Consider the following 23175-nt stretch of genomic DNA (forward strand, 5'->3'; position numbering starts at 1 on the left):
TTTCACGACAAAAAACCTCCAACCGTCAATGTAAAATTACGAGAATCTGGTACTGTAAACTACAGGCATATGCGATAATGGGATCCTGGTCGACATGGCGGGGATTACGATGGGACATAGCACCACAAAAAATTTGCCTATATCTGGCCGACGTTATGTCTTTAGTACTTGGTTGTATCTTGAAGGGTGAAAAACTTTACGGTGATCGATTACGCCACTTGGTCAACGCTATTGTACGTGTAATTACTGTTTTGCTGCACAACTGCTACATCCTGCATCTGGTCTGTATTTCCATTAACACGCTACGTAAGTTTTCAGATGTTTCACCTTCACGATTTTACGCTGGTGCTCTACAATTACCCAGTTGGGAGTTATAACAAATATCTTAAGTCAATTTCCGATATCTCGAGCCCTCTTCGGCCGAGGGAGTGAAGAGTTCAAGCCACCAGGCAGATTAAAATGGTTCAAATGGCTCTGAGCACTATGGGACTTAACTTCTTAGGTCATCAGTCCCCTAGAACTTAGAATTACCTAAACCTAACTAACCTAAGGACAACACACACATCCATGCCCGAGGCAGGATTCGAACCTGAGACCGTAGCGGTCACGCGGTTCCAGACTGTAGCGCCTAGAATCACTCGGCCCCTCCGGGCGGCCCACCAGACAGACTTTCATCCTTAGTCTTTACTACAATATGAGAACTGGTCCGTGTTTTACTCTTTTGTGACGTTAGTAAATTGGTAACACTAATTTTAGTGCAAATGTGGAGCGATATTAAACCTGACCGTCCCTCTACAAGCTTAAATGAAGCCATCATCTTGATGTTACTTTTGAACTGAGTACTGCTTAACCCGATACATCAGGCTGTGGCGGTGCAAACCGCCAGCTGAAAAGCAGGGCACTACAGTTATGGCATCTGCAGCCAGCTTACGTTCGTGCACAATATCACAGTGGCGCGGTGTGCAGGATCCGTTGCAAATAACGGTAGCGCAGTTGTGCTGGAGAGAAGTTCCAGCTTAGCCTACATGCTCTCACCCACATATCCATTCTCTGAAACGGCCGAAATGACAACGTTCCACTACCCGTCCGGCAGTCGCCGTCAGACATTATAATTGCTAACAAAAATTGCCAAAATTAGCGAACACATCACGGTCGACACGATGATGAAGGATTCCGATCCCGCTAATTCTAGTAAAGGAACTAACCTTTCGGAAATAACAGGCGCGATACCACCAAGACGGAGATTTATGGGCCCAAGTTAAATACGAGCGGGAGAAAATCAGTGCTTCAGAATACTAGGAAGATTCCCTCCGTTATTAAAAACTTGCACCCTATGTGATTATACTACCCGAGGGAAAAAATACGGTCACAGTGAAGTACTCTACACACAAGGCAAGGCGCGACGCAAAAAAAAAGGCATCCCCATTTTAAATTTCGGGAGAAGAATACTATCCGTCAGTCCTAATTAATAGCAACAGCGTCAGAGATTTAAGTGGGGGCTACCTTGTTCCACTCCCCAGTGCTACTTCGACCGCAGGTAATGCCAGGGCTATCGACGGGCGTCAGGAAGCGCAGGACGGCCGCGGGCGATTGCGAAATAATGAGTTGTCGTCGCGGGCGTTGCGGCTACGTTTGGCTGAGGAAGGGGTGTAAGTGGTAAGGGTGCTCACGGGAAGCGGCCAGTGGTCCCTCGGAGTAAAGGAGGCTGGCCACTACCTGCACATCATTTGTCATGGAAACGCTGTCGACATCTGCGGGCATGCCAGGGCTTTGTTGAGTTGTTTCTGGGGAAGGAGACCAGACAGCGGGGTCATCGGTCTCATAGGTTTGGGGAAGGAAGTCGGCCGTGCCCTTTCAAAGGAACCATCCCGGCATTCGCCAGGAGCGATTTAGGGAAATCACGGAAAACCTAAATCGGGATGGCCGGACGCGGGATTGAACCGTCGTCCTCCCGAATGCCAGGGCTTTACTGTCAACGCTGGCGAACAGTACTAGTAGATTTCTTAGACAAGCATGTACTTTAAGAGTGACTGAGGAGCATTACCTACGGTCCAACACTGAACATATACTGCACCCCTCTCAAATATAGCAAATTTATCTCAGGAAACAGTGTGTGTATTTCACAAAGGATAATCTGAGGAATGGAAGCCGTTTTCACACACTATCACAATTCACGATCTGTCATTCGGCACACAGCTATGGGCTCATCTCGAAATTCTGACAAAGTCAGGATAAAATTTGCACCACATGCGAATTTTAGTTAACCAAATGAAACAGCCAGCGAAATATTTACAAGTATGAAAGCTCTTTAGCTCAAAGACAAGGAGTTAACACCTCACTGTCCCCTTGACACTGAGGTATTAAGCATAGGGAATGGGAGGGTTGGGGTATTGACTTCTCTTATTGAAGGAACCACGCCAGTATTTACACCACATTTATGGAAAAATTTAAAAATCGCTCCGCTCCATCCCTACAGATGCGTGCTGGAATATGAAAACACTTCCAGTCTGAATGGAGTCTGTGAAAACATTAAGCCGTTTGTTCACTATGCTGGACGCGCAGTACAGCTCGTTTGCATGCAGTACCATATAATCAAACTGGCAGGATGGGTATCTGAGCAGAGGTGTAAGTTCAGTATGTAAACATTGGTCTACAAATGGGTTTACTCCATCAAAGTGGTGCGAAAAAAGTTTCATGGTTCAGGCGAAACCATACACCGAAGGAACTTATTTTAGGTTAAAGAAAGCAGTTTTTGCTTTTATTCCTTCTGTACATACTTTGGATATTCAATCCCGACCGAATATTGTTCATAGCAAACATGTTTTACCGTATAAAAGATGTTTCTCCAATGACTCCTGCACCCCGGTTTCGATTTAAGGACGAAGGGCGAGGATGAGTTTTCGAACAATTAGACAATTATGCTGGTTCACTATCCTGGCCGAAGTAATTCTGAATGGAAGACGGCAGAGAAATTCACGGATGCAATTAAAGTTGCTAGAAAAGCTAGACAGTAGCTTCTGTAAGGGAGAAGGCACGAGGGAGGTAGTTTTACTTGTCTGGCAAGAGAGCTTTGATACTTGCTAGGCGAGTGAGCATCGGAAACAGGCGCAGTGCTGCGCGTCGGAAGTGGAGCGCATTGCAACAGGAAGGGCAGCTGGCGCCAGCGTAGGGTTTCTACTTACCTCCGCTTCTCGACGTCTCGTTATCGTGCAGAGCCTCCACTATCAGCGAGAAAGTCCCCTGCAACAAGCAACCACGCTTATCTCGATTGCGCTCTTAAGCAAATCTCCAGGACTAAATGTTTACACTTTTTATTACATTTTCTTCGCCGGGCTTAAAAGCTCTTTGCGTACACACACACAGCCGCAACAGCAGGAAAAGCAAGGAACACTGTAATGCAACGAATTCTGCTTCAAAATAGCAACCACAAAAGTGGAATACTTACACACCCACACGTCTGCTCACTAGCGAAGTCAGAATCGTTGCAGTACAGCAAATAATAATTAAGAGAAACGCGTAAGCAAAGCCAACAAGAAATCATCTGCAGCTATGTCAAAGGGCTGTTGGCCAACAATCGTGGCAACTAAAGACAGTACAGGAAAAAATTAGAAGTACAAGAAAAACAAGGCGTGAAATCGACGCTGCACAGCAGGATTATATCTAATTCACAAAAAGGTGATTCAGTTAAATCATTGGATACGAGGTGTAACATTTTCCATTGCCTTAAACGATCTTTCAGACTCCCATAGCGAAACGGCGTAAGTGCTTCGAAATAACTGAGCTGTTCGTATTTTTATACTCCTTATGTTTACAACGGCGCTCGCACTATTTCTCTGCGCGGAAGGTAAAGCATTGATTACCGAATGAGAAGTCGCTTATGCACACACTAACAACACATCTAAAGAAGGGCAACGCACACGTACAAGCAGACAACTAGTAACTATTTACTGCCAGAAACGCGCCGTCTGTTACAAATTCCGCGCAACCAGCCTCCGATCACACGAAATTGCCGAGAGGAGATCAATATTTTTAGACGAACAAGTACACGGCGATCGTTACTTTTTATTAGCTGCAGTTAATGGAAGCGATTGTTTTCAGCGAGAGTTCCCACGCCTTAACCGCATGCCGGCACATTCACTAGCCGGCTAGCAGGCTTGCCAACCAACGGCGTTGCCAGACTGTGCCATATCAGTCAGGGTGTCAGCACTGCGCACGCTGAACGAAGAACGCCGCGACGAAGTTTGTTACGAAGACGGACCCGCGAATGTCAAACGGTGCACCAGTCGCATTATGGGGGTTTGCAAATAGCTTTTTTACAGCAGTTCAGCTATGTGGCAGACAGACTGCTTGCAATCACAGCGGAGTATGTAACAAATACTGACTGAATCTGTAATATCGGTGAAAAATAAAAGTGCAGCAGACGGGTAACACAGTTATCTTCAATGGAGTAACGAATTTGGAGCATAGCTTGACTGAAGATACGACATGAAATCTGTACTGAAGTTATAACATACAGAATGTCATTTGTGTACATATGAAATGTCAGTGGGATCCGTGGTTTAAAGTGAAAAGTTCCAACGAAGTAAAAGGAAAATGTCGGAAGATTCTTTAATTAGGCAACAGTCATACGCCACTTTCACATTTCAAAATCTACAGAAATCAGATGTGCCGGTTAGAATGAGAACGCTAAATTTCATTGACGGAAGCAGAATTCAAAGTTGCCCGAAAATAAGGACAGAAGATAGCATGCTTTGAATATGGCCTCGTTCGGAACATCGGGCATTCTGCACGAAATTCGGTATACAGCCCCAGGCAAACAAACAGATTCTTTATGCCCGTTTCGCACTTGTCGGCCACTGCCAGTGGTTTCAAAGCGTCTCCCACCACCTTTGATTTCACCTCGAAATATATTTGCGAGAGATATTTTCGTGGTATGAAAACTGATAAGCTTCCTCTGTCCGCAGGCAGTGTGTTCAAATTCTTCGCACCAGATGATTATCTGCTGCATGGCACTGTTCAAATTAAACGGCGCTGAGGCAGCATTGACATTCGTAGCACGCGGCTGCCTTTGCCTGCAATGCGGTCGCCCTCTCACCCCGATTGGCACATTGCCACCTCTCCAGCCACTGTCACATCAGCAAATCGCCCCCAGTCTACTTCCACTTCCGAAATATACAATTTGGCTATTACCTCGTACGCCACGCGCCGGCCAGACTATTTTAGAAGACAGTTACGGAGTTGGCCTGCGGCGATCAATTCTTGACTTCCTTTCAACGGTATAGTGAGCAATGGGACTAGATTCACCAGCAGTTATCGCGAAGAGTAAAGGCAGGTAAATACGGTCAGGCGGCTATGGAAATAATACAAGTTTTCAATGACATCTGCGTAATAAGTTATATTTAAGTGTTCGTTTTAAGTATATTTTCGGGCAAAATCACAGCAACACTTCTATATGATGGCTCATGGGGTTCATACCAAAAGTAAAGTACATTATGATTTAAGAATGTAAGACGACCTTTTCTGACAGTGTGATTGATGGAACTTAGCAGCAATAAATCCTGAGTGGAACTTAACGGGAATGAACTGGGAGGCAGGCCTTTTTTTGCGTAATGTATAGCCACTCAATACAGAATGGCAATAATCTGAGGTACAATCGCAGTCACAGGAAAACAGGTTCCTTACTATAACACGCCTGGCACCAATATGTTGACACACAAAAAACTGTGGTTTGCGACACTGGCAAAATCATGGAATGCGTGAGGTACTGCAATTTGTTAATTGGAAAGCACCACTACGATTGTGAAACTTGTCTACTGAAATCTCTTAGTCACTGATATTAAGAATGAGCTAAGAGTGTACACAGAACCAGGTAGGAACACTAATCGCTGATGGGCATCAATTTTTAAAACTACAATCTCTCCCAGCTGGCGTCACGCTATCTATCGTCTTCACAGTAGAGCCACACAAACCCGTCCAATCGATATACTGTGAACTTGGCCCCATTACCTGGCTGCGAAAGACGTCGGGAGAGAAAAAAAAAAAAAAAAAAAAAAAAGAGACAAGAAAGGCAGAGCTCCTCAGAGGTATACTGCGAGGCCGCGACTTGCAGAGGGAACCATCATTTGTCAAAAGACGCACCTCACTTACCGCAGTCGTTTTAATTACTGCGGCCGGGGGACGCGCAAATTGCACACCAGGTGCTCGTAGCCGCCGCTATTCGCGTAATAACGCCACCTCGCCACGTTTATGGGTATGAAGCTATGTAGTGCATTGTCTACAATATCAACGCTACGGACGCTGTCAGAAGCGAGGAATCGAGCTGACGATAGGAGGGAGTGGGAGTAAGCAGGCAGGTGCAGCGGAACAGGGTGGGGGGGAGCACCGAGGCAGGAGGGGGGGCATGGTGGGGGGCAGGGAAGAAGGGAGGATAACAGTGCGTTACTGCCGCTCCTACACTGGAGCCTTCAGGCAATCTAACTGGACGGGGTCTCATTACTTAAACTACGGCAATGTTAATTTGCCTCCACCGAAACATTTTCTGCGCCTCATGGATGACCCCAAGTTAGAAGAAAAACACTTATTCTTGTATTACGTGAGACTGATTTCTCGCCTTGTTCAACTTTTGAACTGGCACCCGAAACAGGGTTCAGCGGTGAGAACAGCAAGATGGACTATTTGACCTTGTCGCGGGGGATAACCAAATACTAGACCAGTAGCTTTTCTTAGTATGTATTCCACCAATGCCACTTTCGGTAGCAGCAAAGAGCCGTCGTAGGCATTACTTCAGTATGCTATCACTGTGCACTCCGTATTTACAAACTCCCTAACGTTTTGAGTAGTTTAGATGGTCGCAAATATCTTCACGCAGTGACGTCGAAACCGGGGTCAGTAAGGTGGGCTGTATCATTAGTGAAATTATCCTTCGTGTTAAGATTCAAAATTGTTCAAACATCTTCCCATTTATTACTGTTAACGGAATCCGACGTGACTGGACGGAAAGATTGTTGCGCCGAGTATCACAAACATCTCGGTAATGCAGTTGTTTCTACGATCGACGTGTTCTCCGGTGGTACAACAATCGCCAACGGGGCATACCATCTCCGATAGAAACTAGCACAGTAAACCACTGTGGTGTTCCAACCAAAGTTAGCATTGATGACAGCTGTTCTTTTTCATGGGAATACACCAGACCTAAGTTCCACTGATTGCTCATTCCTAACAGTTTTTCTGGATGATAATTACTCCATAAACCGTGGAGTAAATTTAAGTAACCTTTCTGTTACGTGTTTTCCAATGCCCTTCGACCCGGAAGGCGTTTGATACAGTTCCGGACTGTCGCCTGATAAAGTAAGAGCCTACGGAATATTAGACCAGCTGTGAGGCTTGATTGAAGAATTTTTAGCAAACAGAACACAGCATGTTGTTCTCAATGGAGAGACGTCTACAGACAACGTAACCTCTGGCGTGCCACAGGGGAGTGTTATGGGACCATTGCTTTTCACAATATACATAAATGACCTAGTAGATAGTGTCTGAAGTTCCATGCGACTTTTCGCGGATGATGATGTAGTATACAGAGAAGTTGCAGCATTAGAAAATTGCAGCGAAATGCAGGAAGGTCCGCAGCGGACAGGCACTTGGTGCAGGGAGTGGCAACTGACCCTTAACACAGACAAATGTAATGTATTGCGAATACACAGAAAGAAGGATCCGTCATTGTACGATTATATGATAACGGAACACTGGTAGCAGTTACTTCTGTAATATATGTGGGAGTATGCGTAGGGAACGATTTGAAGTGGAATGATCATATAAAATTAATTGTTGGTAAGGCGGGTACCAGGTTGAGATTCATTGGGGGAGTCCTTAGAAAATTTAGTCCAACAAAGGAGGTGGCTTACAAAACACTCGTGCGACCTATACTTGAGTATTGCTCATCAGTGTGCGATCCGCACCAGGTCGGGTTGACAGAGGAGATAGAGAAGATCCAAAGAAGAGCGGCGCGTTTCGTCACAGGGTTATTTGGTAAGCGTGATAGCGTTACGGAGATTTTAGGAAACTCAAGTGGCAGACTCTGCAAGAGAGGCGCTCTGCATCGCGGTGTAGCTGGCTGTCCAGGTTTCGAGAGGGTGCGTTTCTGGATGAGGTATCGAATATATTGCTTCCCCCTACTTATACCTCCCGAGGAGATCACGAAGGTGAAATTAGAGAGATTCGAGCGCGCACGGAGGCTTTCCGGCAGTCTTTCTTCCCGTAAACCATACGCGACTGGAACAGGAAAGGGAGGTAATGACAGTAGCACGTAATGTGCCCTCCGCCACACACCGTTGGGTGGCTTGCAGAGTGTTGATGTAGACCCAATGTTATAGATGGAAAAGATCGTTGTTATCGGGGCTCAGTTACGGGTACGATCTTCATACTGTCGATGTCTGTTACAAGCAAGCAGCAGACTTCACGTTCTAATATGCAACCGAAGTCCGAAACTGAAAATAAGAGTAACCGGCGGAGCTGCGAGCCGTGACAGGCCGCGTCGCCGGTGGGCCGGGGCGCGGCGGGAACCACCTGTCCGGGAACGGTTCCCATTCACAAACATGCATCCATTCTGCCGCAAGAGAATGCGCCAGCGGTGACAAACGGCCATCGGTAGGTGCGGTGCGGGGGCCAGCGGGTGGCAGACAGGCGCGACGAAAGGACGGGAGAAAGCACGCCCCCGCTCCCACGCTGCAAAGCCGCCGACCACTGTTTTAGAAACTCGCCGCATGTGCCAGCTTACGGCCAACTTGGGTCAATATATTTACACGCGCGGCAACGCTGGCGGGATGTCCCTCGTTAGCTACGCACCCGACAGGAAGGTCAAATCACGGATGCCGCCAAATCCCGGGCCGTTCCCACACTCCGCTGCTGCCTCCAGACTTTGACGTCTGTTCGGATGCCGACAACAGAGCCCGCACCCGTCAACGGTGCTGCACAGACCAACCAAATTTATGACCGCGATAACCCGAACGGAAATTGTTGCGTTCTGCGTAATACGGATTCCGTGCATAATAGTAACAAACGCTTTGTTTCAGGTGATACGAACAGACACAACGTCTGTTAAAATCAATCTGTAATACACTGAAAAAAACATTTTTTTTCACGCCAGTCTTTCTTCCGCTGGTACATTTATCGTTTGTTTCTTTTCCGTTAACCTTAACCTTCGGCACTACCCGTAACTCAAATATTGAGGCTGTAGCCCATAGTCCCAATGATTTCAACAATGGAATTATGCAAATATTCTAAATCCCAATACGTTCGATTAACCCTATTTTGATACGCGTGAAGTTAACTATATACTGAGAGGGGTCGACTACAACCCCGCTCCTCCCCAGAAGTCTAGCAAGAAGTTTTATCGTTCACGTATTGTTGGTGTTCTTTGCAGTTATTTGGCGATGTTAATCTAAGAATTACACAAAGCCAAGTGGTGCAGCAGCTACAGATCGACCTGAACTTCCGGAGGAACACTGATATCCCAAAAATGGTTCAAATGGCTCTGAGCACTATGGGACTTAACATCTGAGGTCATCAGTCCCCTAGAACGTAGAACTACTTAAACCTAACTAACCGAAGGACGTCACACACATCCATACCCGAGGCAGGACTCGAACCTGCGACCGTAGCAATCTCGCGATTCCAGACTGAAGCGCCTAGAACCGCTCGGCCACACGGTCCGGCACTAATATCCCAAACGAGAGTGAGTCGGAAAGAAATATTATCGTGGACACTGGAGACAACATCGCGTAAGAATGCCAGTCATAAAATACCCCGAAAGTCCAAATCGAATGGGAAGAGAGACTGGGAAACCTCGGAAATGATGGAAATGATTATTTGTGAGAGTTAGGAACAGGCAGTGGACTAATTCCTGAAAGGAAACTACCACGATTTCCTGTGTCACGTTCTATAACCTGTTGTAAGCTGAGCTTATACTCCGACTTCATTATCCTCCATGGGGAACATCATTTGTACGATGTAAAGGCTAAATTATACGTTAGTGACTAGCGCCAGTTTCTTCTCACAGTAAGGTACGAAACAGTTGGCACCAAGAAATCCCTAGCGTCTATGTTACTAATATCGCAAGAGCTGTGACCGTGACATGTTTCGCAAACCACAGGGGAATGACGTAACATGCAGTGGCGCGTAGGAGCTCAAACCTGAATGAGTGACAATATGTAAAAAAACATTCGAGCGTATCATGCGGCCGGAAGAGACGATGGGCGGACAGGAAGCGGAGGTACAGGGCCTTCGAGAGCGCCGCCATTAGGAAACAGAGGGGGCCCCAACTATGAATGGAGGAAGAGGACTCGCAAGCGCGCTTTGTGCGAGCCCTACCGGCCGGAAGGGGTACCAGCGGCTCGGGTCCCGCGCTATTGTCGCACAGCGCAGCGCTACCTAACAGTCTCCGCGCTAACTGAACATTCCTTTCTAATACAGCTACCTACTATCCCACGACCTGGCTCCGAACATTACGCAAGGCACCGGCGCTGGGTAATGCGACATTTAAAGAGATCGCGGGTGTTGCCGGGTTCAGAGCTTAACGCGCCGAGGTCGGTATTTTGCTCGTATTGGGCAAGACGCGCCGGCGAAGAGAAGGCGGGGGCGTCTTAAGGTATCTGACGGAGCGGCAGGTGCTAAGTGATTCGAGGGAGACAGAAATTCTCTCCTGCCTCGTGGGATAAAGCAATCGAACAGTACGCTATTGGGAGGCGCAGCCGCGGGATGGATTTCGGAGAGTCAGTTCCGAGACAAGTCCCGTGGGAGAAGGCGTGCGCCGAAGCGGGGGCGAGGGCACAGGCCGGAAGTTGGCTACCTAAGGCTGGCGTCATATGCGCAGCCTCCAGAGATGCTTCCCAGCCGGCACCCCCCTGCCTCGCCGGCTGCGCCACGGCCGCCGCCGTGCTTGCCATATGGCGGCCCCGCTTCCCTCGACCGGCCATCTGGCCCGACGCCGCGTGCTGGACACCCCTACCTGCGATTTTCGCCAAAAGGTGCGCCACCGGGACTACACGCAATTACTTTAGCTGACAGCCGCCTGCAGCCCTCGCATTTCCTGGCGGCGTCAACTGCCAACACTACAATCGCAGCGAACGCACGTTCTTTTACTCTTTCCTTCGGCGCGCGCACACACACACACACACACACACACACACACACACACACACACACACACAGAGAGAGAGAGAGAGAGAGAGAGAGAGAGAGAGAGAGAGAGAGAGAGAGAGGAGTCCTCTGCAATATTTGATTCTTTTATAGACAATCACGCAAAACAACGAAATGACAGGAATAACTCGTGCTACAATGATCATGAACGGAGGGTTCTGCAAAAAACTGTAAAAATGCTTTGTGTACATCCACTATCTTTACTAATGGCTACACCTTATTACATATAGTTATTGGCCTCATCTCTATACGAAAGGAACTTCTCTAGCTGAAAAATTGGTGTACTTAGTTCGGATTTGAGTTCTCTCTCCAGCTTGAGTAACAATACGGATTTCGGAGTCTCACTATACCTTTAAGAACACAACTTTCATATACGTTTTAGACAAGGTCCGTAACTTAAACGCGAAACATGTGAAAGAGTAATTTAACGTGAGACCACCAAGGAGACTGGTTGCAGCAAGCAAGCCGCGAAAGCGCGTGTGCAGTAAGAAAACATTAAGAACTGTGACTGCAAAGAGGCCAGCTGATTAGCATGAGGAATAGTTCTTTAATTTTCAAACTATCCATGTGTTTAACTCCATTTAGATTGAATTACAACTTAAGATTCACACTTGACGCGGCAAGCTGTCGTTCGACAGAGACTAATACAGAATAGCGCTATAGTATTGTGTTTACGACATCCTCTTTCGACTGAAGAGCTTAATAGTCAATTAAGATTAGTAGAGAGAAATAACCGAAATAACACCACACTACTTTTTGACCGAGGGATCAAGTTTTTAATATTCAACGACACTTTTCTTCCACTTTTTGGCGACAAATGTCTTCCACAGCATGCGATATCTAGATACGAATTTTTATCGAGTAATTTGTTTTGTTCTAAGCTCGGTGACTTAAATATAGGAATATCGCTAGTAATGTTGTAGGTAACTTTCAAATAAGGACAACCGTAAGTGAAATAGGTACAGTCGGAAGCAAAGAGATGGCTGAGCTCTAAAACGAGGTGGGCTGCCTACACACAGTAGCCGCCAACAGAACCAGGGCAGGAGAAATGTGATAGTATACACACCGAGCCGTGCCAAGCAGACACGACGGTATACCAGCACAAGAGCGCTAGCTCAAGGATGTAGTTATTAAGAACTCATGTAATAGTTTCGTCAGCTAACTGACGTAGCTCAGGATATACGGAGGACGAACATAATGGATTCGACGCTCAACAGGAACTGTCAAGAAGATACGTGGAGACTTTTAAGGAAGGAAATTCATAACTGCAAAGCTGTGATACGGTGAATTCCCTTCGTGACAGCCACTTAGGTTAAAGTCTTGACGATTAAAAAGTTGGAACTAAGTGACACAAAGACGGTAACAGCTTTTTTTAGTTGGCCCAGTGTTTACAGTGACAGGTAGCGAAGTCTTACATCAGACATCGTGGATTTTTGCTGACGAGCTATATAGATTTATAGAAAGCCTCACACGGCTGAAGATAGATTAGATTCGGCGGGAACGAAAGGTCCCTGGTGAAGAGCCTTGAGCTTTAAAGATAGGTATACTTAGCGCTCCAGTTTATTGACACAAGTATCGAGAACTCTTCTCACAACAATTCTCATGTAGATACAGCCTCGTTGTAAAGAAACAGAACCGCCCACTACCTCCAATGTTATCTAAGGCAGTATACAGCCAACTTTGGAATGTGTACGAACTGTGTATAGCCGTGCAACATTCCGTTTGTCAAGCAGAAGCGTAGATTTTTGTAATAGTTTTACACCATTTTATTTATAAATGAATGTCACCTCTACAAACATTTTTTGAAAAATGTTCTGTAAAAGCTAAGCTTACGCTGCTATTGCATCGTCAAAGATTTATAAAATATTTATGACAGACCTTGGTAAAATTTTACAGTGTAAGACGGGCCTCGAATGATTTTCATTCTTTATTTGCGCAATGTTACGTTGCGCTGCGAGTGTTATGGTCAATTTCCACTAAATATGAAACAAGCGAATATCTTCTTACAAGGGCGTATTTCATCTCGTGTATTATGTTAGTTCAGATAACGGAAATGTCTCGGTAGCTATAATGGCTGTTTTTGGTTAACTATGATAGTGAAATAAATGAGGGACTTAGAAATAAAATCTGTCTGCTATCTTTGTAGCATATTTACTACGCCAATTTCCTTTTCGAAGTCACAGCTTCACCATCAGCTTCTTGTCGGTTAAGGATCTCTACAGCGATGTCAACACTCCAGAAACACTTATCTGTACACGAAATACACAGTAGGAGTAATCCATCGAACTACAGGCCTATATCATTGACGTCTGTTTGCAGTAGGGTTTTGGAGCATATACTGTATTCAAACATTATGAATCACCTCGAAGGGATGACCTATTGATACGTAATCAGCATGGTTTCAGAAAACATCGTTCTTGTGCAACGCAGCTAGCTCTTTATTAGCACGGAGTAATGGCCGCTATCGACAGGGGATCTCAAGTTAATTCCGTATTTCTAGATTTCCGGAAAGCTTTTCACACCGTTCCTCACAAGCGACTTCTAATCAACCTGCGGGCCTATGGGGTATCGTCTCAGTTGTGCGACTGGATTTGTGATTTCCTGTCAAGAAGGTCGCAGTTCGTAGTAATAGACGGCAAATCATGGAGTAAAACTGAAGTGATATCAGGTGTTCCCCAGGGAAGCGTCCTGGGACCTCTGCTGTTCCTGATCTATATAAATGACCTGGGTGACAATCTGAGCAGTTCTCTTAGGTTGTTCGCAGATGATGCTGTAATTTACCGTCTAGTAAGGTCATCCGAAGACCAGTATCAGTCGCAAAGCGATTTAGAAAAGATTGCTGCATGGTGTGGCAGTTGGCGCTAAATAACGAAAAGTGTGAGGTGATCCACATGAGTTCCAAAAGAAATCCGTTGGAATTCGATTACTCGATAAATAGTACAATTCTCAAGGCTATCAATTCAACTAAGTACCTGGGTGTTAAAATTACGAACAACTTCAGTTGGAAAGACCACACAGATAATACTGTGGGGAAGGCGAGCCAAAGGTTGCGTTTCATTGGCAGGACACTTATTAGATGCAACAATTCCACAAAAGAGACAGCTTACACTACACTCGTTCGTGCTCTGTTAGAATATTGCTGCGCAGTGTGGGATCCTTACCAGGTGGGATTGATCGAAAGGGTGCAAAAAAGGGTAGCTCGTTTTGTATTATCACGTAATAGGGGAGAGAGTGTGGCAGATATGATACGCGAGTTGGGATGGAAGTCATTAAAGCAAAGACGTTTTTCGTCGCGGCGAGATCTATTTACGAAATTTCAGTCACCAACTTTCTCTTCCGAATGCGAAAATATTTTGTTGAGCCCAACCTACATAGGTAGGAATGATCATCAAAATAAAATCAGGTAAATCAGAGCTCGGACAGAAAGGTTTAGGTGTTCGTTTTCCCCGTGCGCTGTTCGGGAATGGAATGGTAGAGAGATAGTATGATTGTGGTTCGACGAACCCTCTGCCAAGCACTTACATGTGAATTGCAGAGTAGTCATGTAGATGTAGACATGTTTCTAGGATATTGACATCGCTTGTGAGGCCCAAACATAAAAAGGCACGATGACGCTGTGACTTCGAAATGTGCATTGGCATAAAAGACAGTTTTCCCCTAAGGAGATACTTCAAATACGCATCTGTAGACAGAGGGCCTCAACAAACTGGCGTGTGACGTGCCTTTCTAACTAACGCAACAGACTTTCTCGCTCATTTGGCCGCATTACGCTGCACTTAGCTTCGTTTAAAGTACGGGGGCGGCGAATGGAAAGCAGGCGCGCTCAGAGATGGTGCGAAATGCGTTAGCGGTACTCACCGGCCACGTGAAGTCGAACGGGAAGCGGATGGGGTTGGTGAATCCGGGCGGCGAGAGGTCGTCCAGGAAGACGGAGTTGTCGCCGAGCACGGGCGTCGTCACGTCGCCGAACGTGCAGGGAGACGTGGTGTCGATGTTGGCCTGGTAGTGCTTGAGGCAGACTCGGAACCTGGTCCGGCACTGTCCGGGACACGTGGACGCCGGGGGCACGGGCCGCGCGCCGCTGCAGCACTGGCCCACACTGTCCTTGCCGTAGTCGTTCACGAACGACTTGAGACGCAGCTCGAAGACTCCGGAGCCACGAGCCTGGGGGCCCAACACCACCTTGCAGACACCCACTCCGAGCCGCCTAGCGGAGCGTCCTCCGGCGACACACACACACGCACACACACACACACACACACACACGCACACACACACACACACACACACACACACAGAGCTCTCTACTAATTACTTCTAAGCTACATTCTATTATTACTACATACGCTATCGCACAGTCGGCGCCCGCGTCGCTGGGCAAAAGCAAACAACTCGTTCGCGACGGAGGCAACAGTCGCGGTTTTGACAGGCGCGGAGCCATGCGGAGGCGCCTACTCAGTAACCGAATTCGTTAAGCCGCGTACAACAGAGACGTGACACCGTGTCACAGTGATTTCAGAAGTAACAGTGAATACTGCCTTTGTCGAGCGAGCCTCAAATTCTACAATACCCGAGTACCGCATGCAGTGATGTGGCTTTGGACCGTCATCAACGTAAAGATAAATTTTCGGTTTACACTCTTGGCAAAATTACCTAAAACATTGGAAATAACAGTTCTCGGGCATCCTGCAGATTAAGCGTTAGGATACTCCCTTAGGATCGTATTACACCGTACATCTTTGACAAATATCATTTATAAAAAAAAAGACATTTTTCTAAAATCTCTGGCCGTGTATTGTGGTACTTTTGTCGGTTCTATGAAAGTCAGAATGTGGTCCTTGCGTTTAGTAAAGATACGTCGAAGAACATTGACAGTGTAATACGAGCCTTAACATCTTTTAACGAGATTGCACCAACCGCAGTGACTGACACTTTTGATCAAACACGCATGTCCAAAGCTTACGCGGCTATACGCTATACACTGTATCATGTATGTCAGCTACCTCTATCAGTGTCAGATCTTCGTCACAGCCTTAGGTACGACAGTGAACTGCACTCTTACCGAAATTTTTACAATGTTATTCTCTGCGTGCGTTTTTGGAACCGGGTCATGCAAATAAAAGTAACCGATAGCAGCAACTGTTACTAAAATATTACCAAAAAAATTTCTTTTTCCAATCGCTTACTCGAGTAACTTTGAACGTGAAAATGAAGAAGGCGCAGGAGCTGCCTCCGATGGAGAGAATTTGGCGAGTGCACGGCAAGCAGGCGCCCCGACCGGCGGTCTCGCAACACTTGTCCACCGGAACAGGGCCCGTGCTGTCGCTGCCCACCGCATAGACACGTCACTTTTTGTACGGCCAGCAGCTGCCTGCTGGCCGTGCTCAGAGTCTGCTGTGGGTCCAAGTCTTTAACCGGCGAAAAGCTTTCTCTACTATTGCACTCGATACTACGAACTTTACTTTTTATCTCAGAAAATGAGAACATAAAAACTAAGTTAACACTATGTATTACACTGCATTCGCAACGGTTATGCACTAATGTTTATCAAGCTTCTTGCTAAACAAAAACTATTACTAAAACAAAGCACGCTGTTTGCAGAAAACAATGTCGCCAAACCCACACTGTAACAGAACAGTAGTCATTTTTTCCCCTACAGGCCGCGATAAAACCTATTTTTAGAGCTGGCACAGTATCTGAAACGAGTAGGAAGATTTTTGCCAATAAAATGATAGTGAATCGCAACACGCCGGATCATGAACCAGTGACTGACAACACCACTCGGTGTGACAAGAACTGAAATGTGCTTTAGGCCGTAGAAAATACGCACAAATGCTGTAATTAACTTCAAATCGCAGCACAGCGTAAGATTTGGAAACAGTTGTGGCTGTACACAAGCGCGATGTTTATAAGCAATCTAAGTAAACAACAGGGGATTCGGCTGTCCACGCCACGTGGAAAGAGCAAAACATCTTTCCCTCCAGTGAGCTAACAATGACAGTGAACAATGATGGAATATAGAGAGAATATTCCGCGATTCGCGTAAATGACAGGACGCGCGGCTAAACAACTTCGCCAATCATTTGAGACAGAATGTAACAAAAAACGGTGACAGGAAGTGTTTTGTGGGGGCTTTAAGGAGTAAGTGCTATTCTGAAAGAAGGGCCAGCGAAATGCGGCAAAGATTAAGGAAGCAAGTCGGGTAAGACGGAGTCGCGTCGATTGGAATTCCACGGAAGCCTGCCGACCGGAGTTCCCACGGTCGGCGGCTGCGCCTGGCTCAGGCCTCTCCCGGCCAGACACGTTTTCTGCAAACAGCGTGCGATCTGTCATCGTGACGAGCAGTTACAGTACCTGGTGCAGCGCAGCGAAGAAGACAGCTACCAATATCATAAAGCAGTCCGCATGAGACGATATCCACCTCATGGTGGGGCCTGGAACTCGTATCGTCTGCTTCCTTTTCCGCACAGCCTGGAGGCGGGTTACGATGTTACCTCAACGCACACCTGCAAGACGGCGCCATAGGCCTTTTGCACACTATTTGCGGTTTGTTACGTGAATAGGCAGCACTCGCAGAAAAAAAAAAAAACAAGTGGGGGAAAGAACTGTCAAAAGGTATTAAAAATTTCTGCTCAAAATAAAACACCACAGCACGAAGCTACGTACACATAACTCTCGCAAAGGAACACTTAAATCCAAATGGAGTTGAAGCAGACGTCCAATTAGCACAGAACACTAACGATCATAACGTACAACAGTCCGTTTGATAATGTATATCATCACTCAGATTGACACACGCCACAGAATATACAGACGAAAATTTGTTGGGAGCTGCGAGCCTAGCCGCTACCGTAGTATCCACGCTATCATAAAACACAGCGTGTATATCCGGCGCACGTCGCGTTCTAAGCTCGGCAGCGCAGCAGGCGTCTCGGCGACTTAGAAGCACCACGAGCCGAGACTGGCCAAAGACTGAAGCGAGAAAGGCCCGCAGCCCTCTGCCCGCGGATGCACGAAGCCAGCGCTCCCTGCGGTGAAGACGCGCAACTGCAACCGGCGACCGGACGTTCGCGCTGTTCTGGGCAGATGGCGGCACGCTACGACAGCCGCACAGCAACAACGGGGCGAAACTGGTGTTCCGTTCGCGCCATCCTCCCCTACTTATAACATCCCGCAGCCCCGACTAGTCCCGAGGGACAGCTGCAAAGCTTTTTAAAACACACGTGCACAAGTGACTGGAGGGGGCAGCCCGCGGCGGGTAGGGGAGCCAGATGCATCTGCAGCACTGCAGCCCCCTACGTCACACATGGAGGGGGCTTTGTCAGTCCGCTCCTCGCGCACCACCGGACGCAATGACGTCACGTGCTCTACGTCATAAGTCTAGGTACGCTCATTCTATAATCGAACTGACATACCTCCTCGTATTCGTTAGTACTTTCGCGCTGAAGTGTGATCACTTCATTAAACTTTTTCTTCGAATTTAAGAACTTGACTGAAAGCTTTGACACGTCCTGACGAGCGGTGTACCTAGCATTCTCTAAATAATAAGCAGAGGAAAAATAATACTACAACAAAGGTGGCATTCTTTCAGTTGTCGAATAATACAATACGAAACCAAACTTTCCACTATCAGACAGTAACTATAATTTCCTTCGAAATTTTCCCCCGATTTATTAGCTGCCCCATGTCCTACCTGAATTTGTAATTAATATGTATTCTGTTTCATGTAGTCTGAGGTCCGTCTGGCAGCTTTCACCAGGGGCTACAAAATTCTGAAAAGTAGTAAGTTTCGGTTAAGTTACACGTCAACAGTGACAACAATCCGAAGTCATTTTTGCTCCGAGAAACGAAGTGAAAATATTCTTTTTATTGGTGGTTTCTCCAAATCTAGCTGCGGATATACTTTTCAACCAATTGAACTACATTCGGCGGATTTCAGCATCGTATAAAGTGATCAGCATTTCTTCCATAACATTTAATTTACATGCAGAGAATCCCACAATACTGAAACTAAGCCTATGTGTAATCCAATAATCGCTCCAACCAACAACAAATCCGGCACAGCAATACATTTTGACAACAAAATAACTGGGACCTGCGCTGTCGCCGGCCACATATAATCAAATTAATTTTCATATGGCGAACTGTATGAAGACTGTATAATTGTAATAGCTGAAAGTTTCTGAAAGGGGTGTATTTTGTCATTTTCTTGTCGCGACTACGATTCGTCATGAGGGTGCTTCTGAAGAGGCTATGGGTGGGAGAGGGACGTTGGGAATACTACTTAGAAACATCAGTATCTTGCTGGCGTGCTGGCGGTAATCCTTTAACGAAAGTTTTGCTTTATTCGCGTAGGTATTACATCGAAGTGAATAACAGAGAAAATGGAGTGTCACTAAAGAGCAAACAATATACCACTGCCAAAAGAAATCTAATTGCGTACTATCACTACTGATCACGGTGTACGAGCATAGAACGTAAACGCATTTATTGATTTTATCTTTCGTTTCCAAACAAATATTTGTGAACAGCGATAAGCCAGATGCGCTTGGGTTGAACACAAGAAGTCATTTTGTACTACCACTTACGCCTAGCTTCAGATGCTTATATTTTTCTTTTAGATTTGAAACGTTTAAAACTTCTCACACCGAACGATGTTGCGTAGAACTAACATTTTTGTTGTCATTCTAGATCAAAATAAGTCTTGCATTCCATGCTTAATTTCCCGTATTTTCCCTAAATTAAACCTACCGATAGGACAGACTGTTTCTGTCTCCAACATAGGGGCTTCCAGTCATCCTGCGATAACGTTTTCTGCCAAAAATAAGGCACAGTGGAAACCAGAGCCGCATGCCTTATTTCTTAACTGTGATTATATGGTATGGTGAACTACAGTCCCATAAGCTACAATGACTAATGATTCAGTTAACAATCGCGTGGCACTAAGCAGCCGCAAAACCACGCGGGTCAGCCAGCAGTTACCGTTTGTGGTGCTGGTATTAATTCACTGAGTTCCTCAAGAGCAAGTCTTGTGGCGAGAGGGAGACGTTCTGCTATCACGCATAGCCTCTATCATTCACACAATTCCTCTAACAGACGACACCCCAATACTCACTATCGATGCACGAAGGATAATTCTAAAACTACTTTGTTGTGTCTCCTACACCTCTCTGGAACTTGCTGGTTTACGATATGACCAACAATTTTCACTTCTCAGTCGCTATATCAAGACTTGTACGATAATTTTCTTGGTACTGTGAAAGCACCCAAGATTATATTATAGCACTGCTTGCACGGGAAAACGCAGAATATCCTGTGACTGGCGAGAGACTGGAGTCAGTAAACAACTGAGATGTGTGTTTCTTCGGAAATAATTTGTTCGTGTTTAATGTTTCTCTGATAACGAGAATCTTGACTAAGGAAGGTGCAGAAGTTTCTTTGGAGAAGGAACCACTCTGATTCGAAACAACAGCTAACATAGTTTCAAAAGTATTTTAAGTAGACAACTATGACACACCTCTTGCTCCTTGAGTACTCAGTATAGAGAAAGGCGAAAGAAAATGCAGAGCACCAAGAAAGACTGAGAATACATCGCCTTCTTTCTCCAAGACGAGGGTGTCAGGGGTCGAGATTTGACGGGAATATATCGGAGGGGAGAGAAAGACTGTGGACAAATTATGTATAAAAAACCTGTGTACTTAACAATTATTAGGTCTACGATCGGGGAGTCAGGTGGAATGTAAGAATCAGACACAAATGTGCTAGAACATCGAATGGAGACGTACTATAAGCATGATTCATAGGTCTAAGTAGTCTCGTCTGTACATCCCTTCATTGTTTCCGCGAACAAATCATTTATGCCCTGTGGCCCTCACCTAATAGATGAACTTAAAAATCTGAGCAATACTGCAAGTAAAATTATCTGAAGCAAAACGTTCGCGTCACTATCGAAGCAACTGTCTAAGTATACAACGCTCTGTTTCTTTTGTAAATCTGTTATATTGTTGGCATTGTGTGAAGAACATTCAATCAATCATCGTTATAAGTTAGTGGGGAGAAACTGAACTTTAAGTAAGTTTTTTTATCGAAAATTAAACCTAACATTTTGAGTAATTACTGTGACTTCTTCTCAGGGTTGGCTGACACACAGAACGTGCGCCTACGACTCTTTCCAGCACAGATTAAGAACTATGGTCATACTGAAAAAGAATGTATTGCTGCTTCTTGAAACTAATGTTGATACTTTATTAGTTCCTTATTGAGGAATTCGTAAGACCTTTTTTTTATCAAACGCAGTTTAAGTTTGATCTTCAGGCAAAATACATTTGTTCACTTCTGGTACCAGGTGGCAGACGAAGAGACACGATTAGGGATTTGTCATCTGGTACAGGTCAGTCTTCACTCCAGTTTTTAAATATCCCACGGATAAATAAACATCCGCAACAAAGTTTAGGCTTTCTTTAAAATATCTCGACATATACATAAATATTCGATTATCTGTTCTACACATTATCCGAAAAAGCTGTAAATGTTCTAATACAGCCACTTGGAAAAAAGTGTACACGCGACTAATATGAAGCAGGGCCGAAAATGGCCTCTACTCTCCTGCGGATCCATGCATATCAACACCAAGGGCGTACAATAAGATTTTATGAAGTTTCCGCATTGAACATTTCCGCCTCGCTTTCGAGGTGCTGGAAGAAAGGAAAACTGCCTGCATAGCCTGCGATGGCTCAACGATGTTCAGATGCGGCGCTTCTGGGAGCTACGCAGGATATTTTCTCCAAGAAGCTCATGAAACCAATTGCTGACATTTCCACACACGCGATTGGGGACATCATCATCGAACAAACATGGTCGATTAAAATTTCATTCAGTTCACTATTTATATTAGCAAAAACTAACAGCGTCATTCACTCCGAACGGGCCGGTCGCGGTGACCGAGCGGTTCTAGGCGCTTCAGTCCGGAACCGCGCGACTGTTACGGTCGCAGGTTCGAATCCTGCCTCGGGCATGGGTGTGTGTGATATCCTTAGGTTAGTTAGGTTTAAGTAGTTCTAAGTTCTAGGGGACTGATGACCTCAGATGTCAAGTCCCATAATGCTCAGAGCCATTTGAACCACTCTGAACGACGTTATCTTCCACAAATTCACATAGGTTTCACAACGCTTCGGCAACTACAGGGAAACGGTCTGGACTGTACACTTCTTGTGTTCTTAATAAGCACCATGCCATGTGGAGGGGAATGATGAAAAGGTAGAAATGTTAAACAATATCACAGATTCCAACTGCCCGAAAACACATTCTTTGTGCCCTTAGCAGCAACGACGATTCTGCGTTCAACTTCACAGAGGTTTGCAGTGTGCTCCCTAGACGCATACTTAGTTCAGAATCCAATTTCTTGTCACTTCCCTTCTTATCAGATCCACACTTCTCTTTGATGGCCCGATATTTTATGTGTGGAAGTTTAGATTTTCTTCCTCAATCGTTATTAACAGACTAAGTTCTCCTACGAGCTCTGCATCATTTTACGACACTAACTGCTGTTGCTGCTTTGCTGAACTGAAATATATTTAACAAATTATGGTAACAATACTTCTTTGTTTGGAGCATGTAATGTCTGGCATGATGATAGATCGATGCACCACCACAATGATCACGTAACTACCTCGCGGCGCAATAGAGAGGCATCTACATCTCGATAGATACTCCGCAAGCCACCGTACGCTGCGTGGCGGAGGGTACCCTGTACCACTACTTGTTTCCGTTCCTGCTCCACTCGCAAATAGAGCGAGGTAAAAGTGTCTGACTGTAGGCCTCCGTATAAGCCCTAATTTCTCATATCTTGTCTTCGTGGTCCTTACGCGCAATGTATGTTGGCGGCAGTAGAATCGTTCTGCAGTCAGCTTCAAATGCCTGTTATCTAAATTTTCTCAATAGTGTTTCTCGAAAAAGCACGTCGCCTTTAGTCCAAGGATTCGC

The 23175-nt window shown here is 45.7% G+C and overlaps 1 protein-coding gene across 4 annotated transcripts in view; it reads right to left on the reverse strand.

Annotated features, from left to right (window-relative positions):
• Nucleotides 1-23175, reverse strand: part of LOC126183887 (neurogenic locus protein delta) — a 1431801-nt gene that overhangs the window by 17183 nt on the left and 1391443 nt on the right. For all 4 annotated transcript variants that reach the window (XM_049926201.1, XM_049926198.1, XM_049926199.1 and 1 more), the window contains 3 exons: nucleotides 17548-17699; nucleotides 15052-15357; nucleotides 3183-3240 (listed from right to left, as the gene is read on the reverse strand). In XM_049926201.1, coding sequence (XP_049782158.1) covers nucleotides 3183-3240; nucleotides 15052-15357; nucleotides 17548-17619 — 436 coding nt within the window. In that variant the 5' untranslated portion in view covers nucleotides 17620-17699. The remainder of the gene's footprint in view (nucleotides 1-3182; nucleotides 3241-15051; nucleotides 15358-17547; nucleotides 17700-23175) is intronic.

The sequence above is a fragment of the Schistocerca cancellata genome, chromosome 4, assembly GCF_023864275.1.
Source record: "Schistocerca cancellata isolate TAMUIC-IGC-003103 chromosome 4, iqSchCanc2.1, whole genome shotgun sequence".
Classification (NCBI taxonomy): Eukaryota; Metazoa; Arthropoda; class Insecta; order Orthoptera; family Acrididae; genus Schistocerca; species Schistocerca cancellata.